A 13832-nucleotide genomic window follows, 5' to 3' on the forward strand; every position below is an offset into this window, starting at 1 on the left:
GGGTAGGGCCCTTAGACCCAGCTGTACAACCCTCAATATACAGTTTGCTCCTCGGTACTGAAGATAGAAATCGCCTCTTCCTTAATATGGATTGGAATTATTACAAACGCACAAGGTTCAAGGTTCAAGGTGGCTGCCGCCTATAAAGTGTGGAAGACTATTAAAAAATTATATAAAATAGAAAAGTTTTCTAGGTATACCCCACTAACTGCCCCGATTATTTTCCCCAGTATCTTTTGGGATCGTGCAGTGGTGAGCTGGCGATTGAAAGGCCTAATTTCTCTGGGCGACTTATACACAGCTGGCGGGTTAAAATCGTTTGGCCAGCTTCAGGAACAATATCAACTCCCAACTTCGCACTTTTTTAAATACCTGCAAATTCGCGACTATCTGTTGAAAGCTCGCCAGAGCATGCAATAAAATCCTCTCATTGAGGCCAATAAGAAAGCAGCTCGGATAGGGGTACTCTATAATTTAATGTTGGATGCTATGCCTAACGATTTCGAAATACATGTTAGTAAATGGGAGAATAGATTAGGATGCCCAGGGATCTTGCTTGAGAATTCAATTGAGTTAGCGGGACGAGTGCTTATGTCTGCCAACCTGGTCACTCAACACTATAAGACTTTATTTTATTTGTATCATACGCCAGACAAAGTTTCAAAGTGGGGCGGTGATCCGGATGGGAAATGTTTAGGTGCGGTGCTCAGCAGGCGGATGTGATGCATATTTTTGGTATTGTGTTGAATTGAGGAATTTGTTTGGGCATGTGATTACGTTTTTATCCGAGATTTTGGGTATTCCTTTTCAGTTATCACTTATGCAGATCCTACTGGATATAGATATGGGGGTTGATGTGGTCGCTGCCTCCAATAATACTGTCTATTTGGTATTTGTAGCTACAGCTGTACTTAGGTTATGTATAGCCTCGTGTTGGTTACAAAGAGATGCTCCTTCATTTGAAGCATGGCGGACGCGGTTTCTTTTTATGTACAATACTGAACACAGTCTGTATGCTCTGAAAGGGAGGCGGAAAAGGTCACTGGGACAGCTTGGTTAGTACATATATGGAAGCAGATGGTTGATTATCCCTGACTTTCTCTGTACCTTGATATATATTTCTATCTCAAGTGCCGCTATGACATATTTTGGTTGTGTACAGCTGTATATTGTCTGCCATAGCGGAATTCTCTTATGTTTATAATTTTTGATCAATTTTTCAGTATTGTATTATCTGTACCGTCCTTGCAATCTCTTGATGAGAAGTTTCAATGTTTGTTTTATCTTGTGCTTATGTACTTTATCTCAATAAAAAAATAAAAAAATGAATAAGTTTAAACTTTGGAGTAAGTTTACACTTACGAGTACGTTTACTACTTTTCAGTATTCACAAACTCAGGCCCCGATTCACAATCTGCACTTTGTTAATTGTAGTATGTTTTGTAGTACCACAAGATATACTACAAACTATGGTTGGAGTTTTATGACTCTGCACTGCCTATGTGCACGGTTCTACACCCCTACCGTGGAGTCCCTGCACATGTACGTATATGTTTTAATGGTAAATAGGGAGGGGCTGAAGTGAATGGGTGGGGAAAGGGTCTGACTTACTACTAAAGAAAGACTCTGAGAAGAATGAGTTTTCTGGATTTCTCTTTCTTTAAAAAGGAATTCAGTGGCTGGAAGTCCAATATAAGCCTGAGGCTTCCGCCTTTCTTCAGAATGAAGAAGTAGGGTGAATAAAACCCCTTCTCTTTCTCGGTATCCGGCACCTGTTCAATGACACCTTTAGTGAGGAGATGTTTGAGTTTCTGCAACAAGATTGTGGAGTGATCCTTCGAAAGCTGCTCTGGTGTTGGGGGAAGATGGGGAGGGGAGGAAATGAACGGTAAGTTGTAGCCCTTTTAGAAAATTTGCAAGACCAACTGGTCTTCGAGATGGACCCATCACCATCAGGGGTGATGGATCTCCAGCCAGGGATCAAATGCCGTATCCTGGCTTCTAGCAGACGGGTATGTACCTTTGAGAGCACCCGAAAGACGCCTGGCAGCTGCTGCAGCAGGGGCGAGAAGCTGGAGGATTGCAGCTCCTGCTGGGGGAAGGGCCTTAGACGCCACCACATCCTCTGCCCTGAAAGGACTGACTCTATCCTCCAGGACAGGATGTGAACATCGGACATTGGGCCAGCGTGAGCATCGGACATTGGGCCAGAGTCAGCATCGGACATTGGGACAGAGTCAGCATCGGACATTGGGCCAGAGTGAGCATCGGACATTGGGCCAGAGTCAGCATCGGACATTGGGCCAGAGTGAGCATCGGACATTGGGCCAGAGTGAGCATCGGACATTGGGCCAGAGTCAGCATCGGACATTGGGCCAGAGTCGGCATCGGACATTGGGCCAGAGTCAGCATCGGACATTGGGACAGAGTGAACATCGGACATTGGGCCAGAGTCAGCATCAGACATTGGGCCAGAATCAGCAACGGACATCTGGCCAGCGTGAGCATATACATTGAAGGAACTGAACCTTGGTGTCAGAGTAGAAGTCTGCACTAACATCGGAGCAGACCCAGGAATAGGTCTGGAGGGGGTAGATTGGGACAGACCCGCTGGCTGATGTGAGACTGAGGACCCCTGTGGCTCTGCGGGGCCCAAAGGCATGCTACAACGAGCTGAAAGTGCATGAAATGTGCAGCATGGCTTCTTTGAAAGCCACTATTTGCTGCAGTGTCATTGATGCCCAGGGAAGCATCGGAATCAACTTCAGGACCAGGTGACATTCTAGCAACTCCAGAGGGTTGAGATCGTTGGCATGAATCCCTCACGCCCTCTCAGTGGACATCGAAGTCCGAGTCCTGCTTCACGTTCCTGCATAATGGCGCCTATTCAATTGAAGACCTACCAGAAGACTTCCATCGGGAGCTGGACTTTCCGCAGGAACAGCCTCGTGTCTGGGACCACAGGTGACTTGCAAAGGGAGCGAGATTTGTGCGTTGACCACGTCCTGTTCTTATTTTCAGATGATGGACAGCCTCCCCTCTTGTTCCCAGATCAGTTTCGCGTGCATAAAGGCACTCTTATAGCCAAATTAGAGTCGCGAACAGAGCTCAAGCACCACTAGTGGACATCACGTGGCGTGGCGACCGACATCTGCTTCCTGCAGTCTCAGCACGCTTTAAATCTTGTAGGTTTAGTTGGGACAATTTCCATATCACACGGTCATATACGACTTTGACAGAGTGGAGTAAGGACTTCCAGAGCTGGGTAGAGGCATGCAGAAAGAAAGGAGCTGACGTCAGCGCACAGGGGTGGCATTTATAGGCAGCTTCACTCCATCACCTACTGGTGTGCAGGAACATTAATGGAAAATGTCTCTTGCTCTAGTCTGGTGCCTGGTGGATATAGTAAAGGTGTGGAACCTGTGATTAGAAGCACCCAGTAGGAAGTCAATGTAGGAGAATGCTCCCTAAAGGAGGATTGAGTTATTTGGGGTTTATGCTACTTGAGGAATTGTTTTAATACATTTACAGTAAAATGTTTCCCTAAAGCCGACGATTGGAGTTCATTTCCTTAGGTCAGTCAGTAGCAAGTTCCAGGCTGATGCTGCTGCCACTGAGATGGATTACTTGTTGGGGGTGGACAGTGATGAAACATAGGCCCCTGCGGTGCGGGGGGCAGAGCTCCAGGGGGCCCTCTCAGCACAGTACACTGGCCTGAGAGCTCCTGATTGAGTCCAGAGGCAGGCCCCTCCATGTACCTTGCAGGGGGACCCCTCAAGTTTCGTTACGCATCTTAGTCCTCTTAAGCCACCACCAAGAGTCAGAAGATCAGCAAGGTAAGGTTGGCTATCATCGTCGAAAGCCTTGCGGACGAGTCAGCATCTTTTGAATTAAACTCTGGTGGTTCTTCTTGTTTGCTGATTTTATAACCCTAACTGCAGAGTGGATGACAGCTTTCATTCGGTCTATAGAGGGACGTGGCAAGACCTGTGTCGCTAAAGTCCAGTCTGGATTTGCCTAGAGAGAGGACGGAGGTTCACAGGGGTCTGGCTGGGTGAGGTGGAAGATGTTCTACAGGGCATAGAGATAAAGGCGGTCTGCTTTAGCCATCCTGTTAATGTGCAGAATGAGTGTGAAGGACAAAGCGAGTGTGTCCTCAGGGCTCGGCGATAGTGGAGGATAAGGTGAAAGTCCCATTGGGTTCAATGAGTTCAGAATCGTTGGGTCGAGCTTCTGTCGAGGGATGGAGATAGGAAGAGGAATTCAGTTTGATGCAAAGTAAGGCAAGGTTGTCCAGCGTTGCGATGTCTTATAGTGTTTATATTTGAAGACACAATTGTCCATTGTTAGGATGCTGGTGCACAGTCACATGAGCCTTTCATGATCAGTCCTGGGGCCTCAGTGAAGAGATTACATGTTGTGGGAGCTAGGATGGAGCCCTGAGGCACACTGCGCTCTATCTGACGTATGTCTGAGGTCTGGTGACCGACTCACATCCCCAGGCTCTGCTGTTGAGGAATTATGTAAACTAGCGCGTGAACATTCTCAGAAACCCTTGAGCTGTTCCAGAGTCTTAAGTAGCCGCCGCTGGCAAACGTAGTTTAAAGATCAGCTGGCACCATTGGGCAGGGACTGCCTCTGTCGAGGATGTGGTGCTTGCTGTCAAGAGCCTTCAAGGGAATCATTTTGAAGCTGAAACTGGAGCTGAATCTGAATTATTAGTCGACCAGTAGTGGCATGTGTCTTAGTTAGACCCCGGGAGAAACGCTGCCATTTTTACCATGCGCACCGTGCCAAACTTGCCTTCTCTTTTGCACGATGACTTATGACACATGTAGGATTCGTTTCTCTGAAACTACATAGCTAACAAATTCCACTTAGTAAAATCATTATCACGACACCTTGAACATCACGTACAAGGCCTCGACGCACATTGTGTAAATGCCGGTATTTGTTTTCATCCATAAGGCGACGCAGCTACCAATAGATCATAACAATGTCGGCCTGATTAAGGCCTCGACTCGGGGCAAGGTTGCTTTTTGTTATAAATAAACAAGCATGTCCGCGTTGGGGAAGAGAAGCACGTGCTGTCCTTGCAAGGTGACTACACGCTGAAACCTCAGCCCCGCTGCTGACTGTTCCCTCTGCAAGAGACTTACATTCTTTCTCTTCAGGTAACGGGGGTCGGATCATCCAATAGGGGATTCTTGCAGGAACACATGCACTCACACCCTAGACATTTAGGTTAGGGAACGCATAGTAGGAGCACGCTATATATATCAATCAATCAGGGAATTAAGAAGCGCGCTACTCACCTGTAAGGGTCTCAGGGGGTGGAGGGCTGGGGGGAGCAGCTCCGGTCAATCAAAGAGCCAGGCCTTGAGGGTCTTCCTGAAGGTGTGTCGAGAGGCGGCACGTCTGAAGTCGATCGGGAGCTCGTTCCAGGTCTTAGCCGTCTTAGGTCTTGTTTCTACGTGCTTGCATATATAGATTGTTTTAGCAAGATGGTGGAACTGTTCATTCTGTTCCCTGTCCCTATATTGCTAATCACGCTCATCTGCTTCTGTCTATTGATCATCGTTGCACATATATTTTATAAAAGAATCACAATGGTTCAATAAATATTGAAAACGCCCCTCCGTGTATTCCTTGGATATTTCTCCCAGACAGCCCGAGCGACTGAGCAAAAGAGTTCTACACCTTTTACTACGGCTTCGGGTGAGTCAAGGCTGTCATATTCTGTGGTTGCCAAAAACCATTTCCACCTGCCTAGCTGGTCTGTAGGACAACTTAACCTGCGGGGTGCACAGAATCAGTCGGGCACCGACCCTACGTTCATGTTGCTCAACAAACGGGCAGTTCCTACTGGAAAGTTGAAACAACTTGACAGTAGTCTTTCTTGGCTTTCTGGCAATGATGGTGTTTAGTTGGTCTGCCATAATTTTTTCAATGGCTTTTCCTTGTCATGAGATGTTGGACACGGGACAGTTGTTGGCTGGGCCCAGGTTGGCTTTCTTAAGATATTTCTTGGTTGTGGGAGGCATTCCCCGGATTGCACAGGAAGTCTTGGAAGGGGACACCTTTGTGTTTGATATTTTTTCTATGATGGGACCTGTGAAGCAGTTTGTGCTCAGAGCTAGTTGGTGGAGATAGGGTTGGAAATATCCCAGGTGTGGGATTATTTTGTGAAGTGTGCTGTCCAGATCAAACTTCTCTTACTATGTATATCTCCCCAGTGAGAAATGTATTACATGTTTCTGCAGAGGGGGGCTGGTGATCTTTTTTGAGGTGTGGATAGGTTTTTGATTTGCCTGAAAACTCACAAGTGGCACTGGGGAAAGCCCACGATTGGCTCTTGGATAAATGTGGACTTTGCTTTTACGATGATGTCTAATAGTCTTGCCTGAGTTTCCTCAGCTCGGTCTCATTATTCCGGGGGGATCCTCTGGCTTTGCCACTTGAGTCAGTGGACCAGGGTTAGCTACTCTTAAGAATATACTTTTTTCAGCTGTAATGGGGGTCTCAATTCCACAAGGTTTGCAATCTTAATATCATAATACGTAGCTGCTGTCCAAACATTTTCTTTGTGGTTTGGCTGCCTCAGTATGGATGCGATGTGATCTTGGATCAAGGATGGGGTGAACCTTTCAATGATCGAATACGTCTGTTCGTGGGGTTCGATTTTAGAGTGTGGCGGTGGGGTTCACTTTGGGCTCACCCCTGTCCAGCAGAGAATCAAAATCTGCTGCAAAACTCTCATCAAAAGCCTGGAGTCCCCCCAGTGGATACAGATGCAAACTTTATTGTCGTACAATCACAGGTGCAAAATTCCCAAGTAGATATTTTAGTCATATTTACCAACTAAAGCTGATAAAATGAGAAGATTATTTTTATAATTGAGTAACTTATGTCCCTCCGAGTGCAGCCGGCACCTACCTTCAGGCGGAGGCCTGGCTGGACGAAGAGTCCCCAGGAGCCGGGTCTGCAGAGAGAAGAGAGTGTGTCTCTTTTTTAGTCATTATTCGTGGTTTTTGCAGTTTAACAAGTCAGCAACAGTAGGACAACAATGGGACGTTCCCGCACCAGCACATCGAGTACTACAGGGACCAGGAACATGACAGCATACAATAATACACAAATGTCATTTATAAGCAGTGTGACGCCTCCTGCCCCATCCTGCCCCTCGCTCGCCCCCATGCCAGTCACCCTGTCTCACCCACTCAAGACCGATCCCCGCCTCTCACCGTATGAGATGTGTGTCTCTTTGACAAACACAGGACACACAACAGAATATTGATCTTTGTAAATAAATAGTGCCTAGAAGGACCCTCTAAGCAGGGACCTGTTGGACATTGAAAGAGCAAGGTGCCATAAATGCTGTAAGAGGCGCAGAGGGCGCAGGGTGACGATACTTCAAGCCTCTTCTCACTGCTCTCAGATCCCTTAGGAAGTTTAACTTAAACAAGTCAGAAGTCACTCACCTGACTTACCTTCAATAATTTAATTTTTTTCCTGCAAAAGGATGGAAGTCGCAGCTGGGACCACAGATGATGGGTCCTTGGATTCGCGACCACACCTATACTGCTGGACCCGGAGGAGAGGCGGGGGTGAACATCAGACACACTGGGCCTAATGGCAGACATTGTCCCTGAGACCCTGAAAGAGGTGCCCCGAGCCGGAGAGCGATTTAAACAAGAGCCGGCGGACCCACTGGTCACCTACTCTTCCAGATGCTGTGCGCGTGGAGACGTGTTCGAATGCAGTGAGGGTGAGGCTCCTGCGAGCGTCGCTAACATGAGAGTGAGTGGAGTGTTGTCCCAAGAGCTGGTAAGATGCAACGGAGGGGGTGGGAGTGGAAGGGGTGCACCAGTTTCAGTGCCAGGCACTTGTTAGGGTTCAGCAGGATTTGTTTCCTGACAAGAAATTGCTGTTCTGTTAAAGGGTGGGCTTGCCAGGGTGGTCTGTTGTGCTGTGGTTTATCCACTAGCCCCTGTTGGGCTATTAGGGAAGCTGTGTACGACCTGGCACAAGCATGGGGTGGGCAATCCCGACAGCACAGCTGCACGTGTACTGTCCGTGGGTGGGAGGTGGGGGGTTTTGTTCAGTAGTTTGTTATTTATTTATGTATTTATTTATAAAGCGCCAGAGACGGGCTGCATGAGGAAAAGCTGTCAGCTAGAGATCGGAGGTGAAAAGATAGGTCTTAAGCTGTTCCCTGAAGTGGAGATGTTCCGTGCACTGTCTTAGTTGCACAGGGAGCTTGTTCCAGTGGCAGGGGCCCAGATAAGATAAGGCCTTCCCACCTTGTCTGGCTCGTTTAATTCTAGGCACAGCGAGGAGGTGTTTGGATTCTGAGTGGAGAGACCTCTGTGGTGTATAGAGGATACATTTCACGCCCGTTCCATCTACTCTCTGTGGATATGATGGCCGAGGCTCTTATCTCCTTTCCCTGCCCTTTGGTGAAAGGGTTGGAGGAGAATCTTGCTCTCCTGCACAACTGGCTCTTAGCAAGATTTGAGTCATTAATTCCCATAAAAAGAGCTAAACCGGGAGAGCGCAGGGCGTCTGCCCCATGGTTCTCCCCTCGGTTGAGGTTACAACGTCAGGAGTGTAAAAGGGCGGAGAGGGCTTGGAGGCGGGCTTACGACCCAATTGAGAAACTGAAATTTCGGGCAGCCATTAAAGCCTATCATCATTCCATCTGGGACGAAAAAAAGGCCTATTTTGAACATCGGATTGATAAGGCTGACAATGTCTGCAAAGAAATTTTCAAAGTGGTCCAGGATTTTACTTCCCCTGCGGTCTGTACTTCCAACCACACTCATACTGATGCGTGGATACAACAACTTGCCACCTTCTTTGTCAGTAAGATTACAGCCATCCAGGCCTCTCTCTCTAGTGCGCAATCTGATTTGAGCCATCTAACGCTACCCTGTTCTGTGGAAGACCATGGCCCTTTCCTCACTGTATTCCCTTCTATGGATCTTAGTACATCTTTGGAGCTTTTGTCCAGCCTGAAATCTGGTTCTCCATTAGATCCATGTCCGGCCAAATGCTTGGGGAAAGTGGCTTCCGCCATTAACATTCTGGTGAACCCCCTGCTGAATACATCCTTGTCGACAGGGGAGGTGCCTCAGGCTTGGAAGCGAGCCATGATTCTTCCGCTGCTCAAAAAACCCACCTTGGACCCCTTGATACATGCCAACTACAGGCCAATCTCCCTTCTCCCTGCTCTGGCTAAAGTGGCCGAGCGCTATGTGCACGGGATAATTTCCAGCTTCATCAAAGGAAACGACCTGTTGCACACTTCGCAGTCCGGCTTCCGTGCAAATTTTAGCACGGAGTCGGCTCTGCTGGAGGTCACTGATGCCATCAGGGAAGTACTCGATCCGGGGGGAAAGGCCGTGTTGGTCATGCTTGACCTGTCGGCGGCTTTCGACACCGTTCCTCATGATGCCCTCCTTGTAAGACTCTGGGAGTGTGGCCTGCGTGGAACGGTGTGGAACTGGCTAAAATCATTTCTGGCCGACCGCCGACAGACGATCTGGGCGCCTCCTTTTTCCGCTGATATGGCTCCGCTAGAGGTGGGAGTCCCGCAGGGTTCCATTCTCAGCCCTATGCTGTTTAACATCTTTATGGCCCCTCTGGCGGAAGTCGCGGAATCCTTTGGCGCCCAGATCGTGTCCTATGCCGATGACACCCAACTCCTGTTCACATGTGACAGGGGTGGGTCGTTTGATGGCACACAGATCAGGGACTGCCTAGGTGCGGTGTTTGAGTGGTTTAGAGGTCATGGCTTAAAATGCAACTCGGATAAGTCAGAGCTGCTCTTTTTCGGTTGCGCACCGGAACAAAACTGGAAATCCTGGTGGCCGCAGGATATGTTTCCTCCTGACAAGGTCGCTGTCCAGGACAAGAATTTGGGAGTGATAGTAGATTGTGACCTATCCTTTGGACCTTACATCTCGTCCACTGTTGGGAAATGCTTCGGCTTCTTACGGATGCTGAGGAAATTTCTTCCTCTACTATCACTCAACCACAGGAAGACAGTTGTTCAGGCACTAATCAGGTCGCGTTTGGACTACGCAAACGCTCTGTTTTTGGGTCTACCGAAATACCTTGTGACCCGTTTGCAAGTGGTCCAAAATTCGGCAGCCCGTGCCATCTTTGGACTCCCGAGGAGAGCTGGTGCCTCTGCCTTATTGAACACCCTTCATTGGCTGCCTATCTCCAAGCGAGTCCTTTTTAAATGCCTGACGGTGGCCTTTAAGGCCCTACATGGTATTGGCCCCAAATACCTTGGGAAACGTTTTTCTTGGTATGTGCCAAGCAGGACTCTCAGGTCATCGGGTCTGTCTTTGCTGACTGTCCCTGCAATCCGTCGTGTACGCTTGGGAGGTCGATCTTTCCGCTATTTGACTCCCAAGGTTTGGAATGAATTACCACTGTCCCTGAGATCGGCCCCCTGTCTTCTTGCTTTTAGAAAGGACTTGAAGACATGGCTTTTTAGGAATTAGTCCTTGTTATCTTTTTTTCTGTTGTGTGGTTGCTTTTCATGCTGTTCCTTTCTTTGCCAAAGCGCCGGGATGCTCCTCTGGAGTTGCCGTGCGCTATAAAAGAAATAAAGTAACATAACATAACATAACATTTATCTGCAAAATAGCTAGGGCCAGAATTGGACAAGGCCTTGTGAATGGTGCAGTACACTTTAAACTGTACTCCCTGTCGTATCGGGAGCCAGTGAAGCTGGTAAAGCAGAGACCGAGAGGCTCTCCCTGGGGGTGCGTTCAGAATCAGACATGCCGCCGTATTCTGGACAATCTGTAGTCTATCAAGGGCAGCCTCGTTGGCAGACAGCAGAAGACTGTTGCAGTAATCCAGGCGGCTTAAAACAAGCTCCTGGATTATCGTCTTCCTAGATGAGTCAGGGAGCAGAGGAAGGATACGAAGCAAAAGACCCAACACATGAAAACAGGAGCCAGCTGTCTGAGCAGCATGCTCCTTCATAGTGAGGGTCTGCTCGAGGCGGACACCTACGTTTTTTACACAGGTTTTTGGAACGGGGAGTACCCAGGTCTGAGGGCCACCAGTTGGGGGTCCACAGTAGTTGAGCTTCGCCGAAGAGCATGATTTCTGTATTCCCCACATTACTCGACCGTGACCTGGACAGACACCCCCTCAGAACCGTCACGAAACCACAATTGACCAAAACGTTGCTAGCAGTAATGAGGAAGATGGGGCTACAGGAACCCTAGTGGGAAGAACACCCGACCCAGAATCTCTTTACATGCTTTTACCCCACACATAACACGCATAGCAGACTGGACAGGGCGCTAGTGACCGAGACGCCCGCCTTCCCAGATGCGGCGGTGACCCATTTGGCTCGATTGGGATCATGCTCCTGTAAGTTGCATGGTACGGTGGAACGCCCCTGTCCAGGGACCTCGACAGTGGAGGACGCCCTCCCATATGCTGGAGGAGCAGTAGGGGAGGGAGACGCTGCCCCAGGCGCTGTCGGACTACAGGACACTCAATTGGAGGGGGACGTCCAGTAGAAGCACGGAGTGGGAGGCAATGAAGTCTGTATTGAGAGGCGTGGGTATGTGACTCACCTGCGGAGTCCGTCGTCGGCTATAGCGCGAGTTGAGGGACAGGGAAGATGCCTTAGTAGAGATCCAGGCTGGTGACAAGCGCACCCCACTGAAAGTGCCCGAGAGAGTATGCGACGTGAGCAAATTAGAGACGTCTGGGACAGGCTGGACAAATACACGCTCTGCCGCTACCGCCAGCGGTCCCATGCCGAGGGCCGCACATCTGGATTGTGCGCACGGCGCAGACACCACTGCTAACGACCTGCTTGAGCAACACAACCAGAGACATGGTACACTACCGGGCAGAGGAACGCGGCAGGGCTGCCTATTGTAAACCACACTATAGAATCTCCCTCATGACCCATATTTCTACACGGCTAATCTTTGGATTCATTGCGAATCAGATAAAAAGAAATATAGTTCATGAGGGAGTTTCTATAGCCTTTTTCCCCCTCTTCTCCCTGACCTCGAAGATACCTTTTGAGGGGGTCCCAATCTCTTTGCAGGGCTGCCTATTGTAGCCACTGCTCTTCGCCTCTGGCAGTATGGGCTCGACTGGAACTTGAGCGATGGGGCGCACGCATAGGGGAGGGATGCCATTTAATATCGCTGTATGCCGACGATGCCCTGCTCTACATCACATCCACCCGTGATGCTTCCCTAGAATATTGCTGCTCTAGAAGACTCCGGTGACTACTCTGGTTTGCACCTTAATAGGATCACGCCCCTGCTCTTCCCAGTAGCTGGTTTGTCTGTGCTCCACTGGAGAGACTTCCGAGGTTTGGATTACGTTGGCAGACTGGGCACTTTTGATATCTGGGTGTACAGGTGGAACTCAAGGAGTTGCAATGGTACAGCTCTATGTGACTGGGGTGGTCGAAGCTTTGAAGCAATCGGTGGCGTCTGGAACCCCCTGCCGCTCACCCACATTGGTAGAATAGCGGTGTCTGGGAAGGTTGTCCCCCCACGTTCCCTCATTGGTAGAATAGCGGTGTCTGGTATGGTTGTCCCCCCGCGTTCCCTCATGGGTAGAAGAGTGGTGTCTGGGATGGTTGTCCCCCCGCGTTCCCTCATGGGTAGAAGAGCGGTGTCTGGGATGGTTGTCCCCCTGCGTTCCCTCATGGGTAGAAGAGCGGTGTCTGGGATGGTTGCCCCCCCGCGTTCCCTCATGGGAAGAATAGCGGTGTCTGGGATGGTTGTCCCCTCGCGTTCCCTCATGGGTAGAAGAGCGGTATCTGGGATGGTTGTCTCCCGCGTTCCCTCATGGGTAGAAGAGCGGTGTCTGGGATGGTTGTCCCCCACGTTCCCTCATGGGTAGAAGAGCGGTGTCTGGGTTGGTCGTCCCCCCGCGTTCCCTCATGGGTAGAAGAGCGGTGTCTGGGATGGTTGTCCCCCCGCGTTCCCTCATGGGTAGAATAGCGGTGTCTGGGATGGTTGTCCCCTCGTGTTTCCTCATAGGTAGAAGAGCGGTGTCTGGGATGGTTGTCTCCCGCGTTCCCTCATGGGTAGAAGAGCGGTGTCTGGGATGGTCGTCCCCCGCGTTCCCTCATGGGTAGAAGAGCGGTGTCTGGGATGGTTGTCCCCCACGTTCCCTCATGGGTAGAAGAGCGGTGTCTGGGATGGTCGTCCCCCCGCGTTCCCTCATGGGTGGAAGAGCGGTGTCTGGGATGGTTGTCCCCCCGCGTTCCCTCATGGGTAGAAGAGCGGTGTCTGGGATGGTTGTCCCCCACGTTCCCCGTACGTAATTGTTTGAAGAGTTTGGTGCACACTAAGGGGAGGAGCTCTGGGTCCGCATCGAAGGGTGTGGCATAAAAGCAACTGAGGCCAGAGGATATGGTGGCGCCCTATAGGGCTCTATGATGTCACATCCGGGGAGGATCCAGGGCCAGAGTCACACAGCGCCACCTTTCAGCGCTGAGACACTATTGCAGGAAGAATGGATCTGCTGAGGGTGTGCAGGGTTTGTATGATGTGCACCTATGTGCATGACACACGCCGTAACCACGCACCAGTCTGGTAACCGCTGAGGGGCCGGCTCTGGGTCTGACGTCCGTGACAGAATCTAAGCACAGGTTCTGTGATCCTCATGAACTAGTTCTATTATAGGTAGGATGACGAACATTTATTAAACCACATTTTATCTTGTAAACTCCACCCCTCCGCCCCATGGATGTTTTACTGACAATAATCACAGTTTGACACAGAAAGACTTCCTGGTTTCACTCAAGATGTTCTGGTCTT

The 13832-nt window shown here is 49.7% G+C and overlaps 1 protein-coding gene across 1 annotated transcript in view; it reads right to left on the reverse strand.

Moving 5' to 3' along the window:
- Window positions 1–13832, reverse strand: part of LOC144754046 (H-2 class I histocompatibility antigen, Q10 alpha chain-like) — a 187638-nt gene that overhangs the window by 12521 nt on the left and 161285 nt on the right. The window contains exon 7 of the mRNA XM_078641558.1: window positions 6937–6982. Coding sequence (XP_078497684.1) covers window positions 6939–6982 — 44 coding nt within the window. The 3' untranslated portion in view covers window positions 6937–6938. The remainder of the gene's footprint in view (window positions 1–6936; window positions 6983–13832) is intronic.

This window comes from Lissotriton helveticus, chromosome 5_1, assembly GCF_964261635.1.
Source record: "Lissotriton helveticus chromosome 5_1, aLisHel1.1, whole genome shotgun sequence".
Taxonomy (NCBI): Eukaryota; Metazoa; Chordata; class Amphibia; order Caudata; family Salamandridae; genus Lissotriton; species Lissotriton helveticus.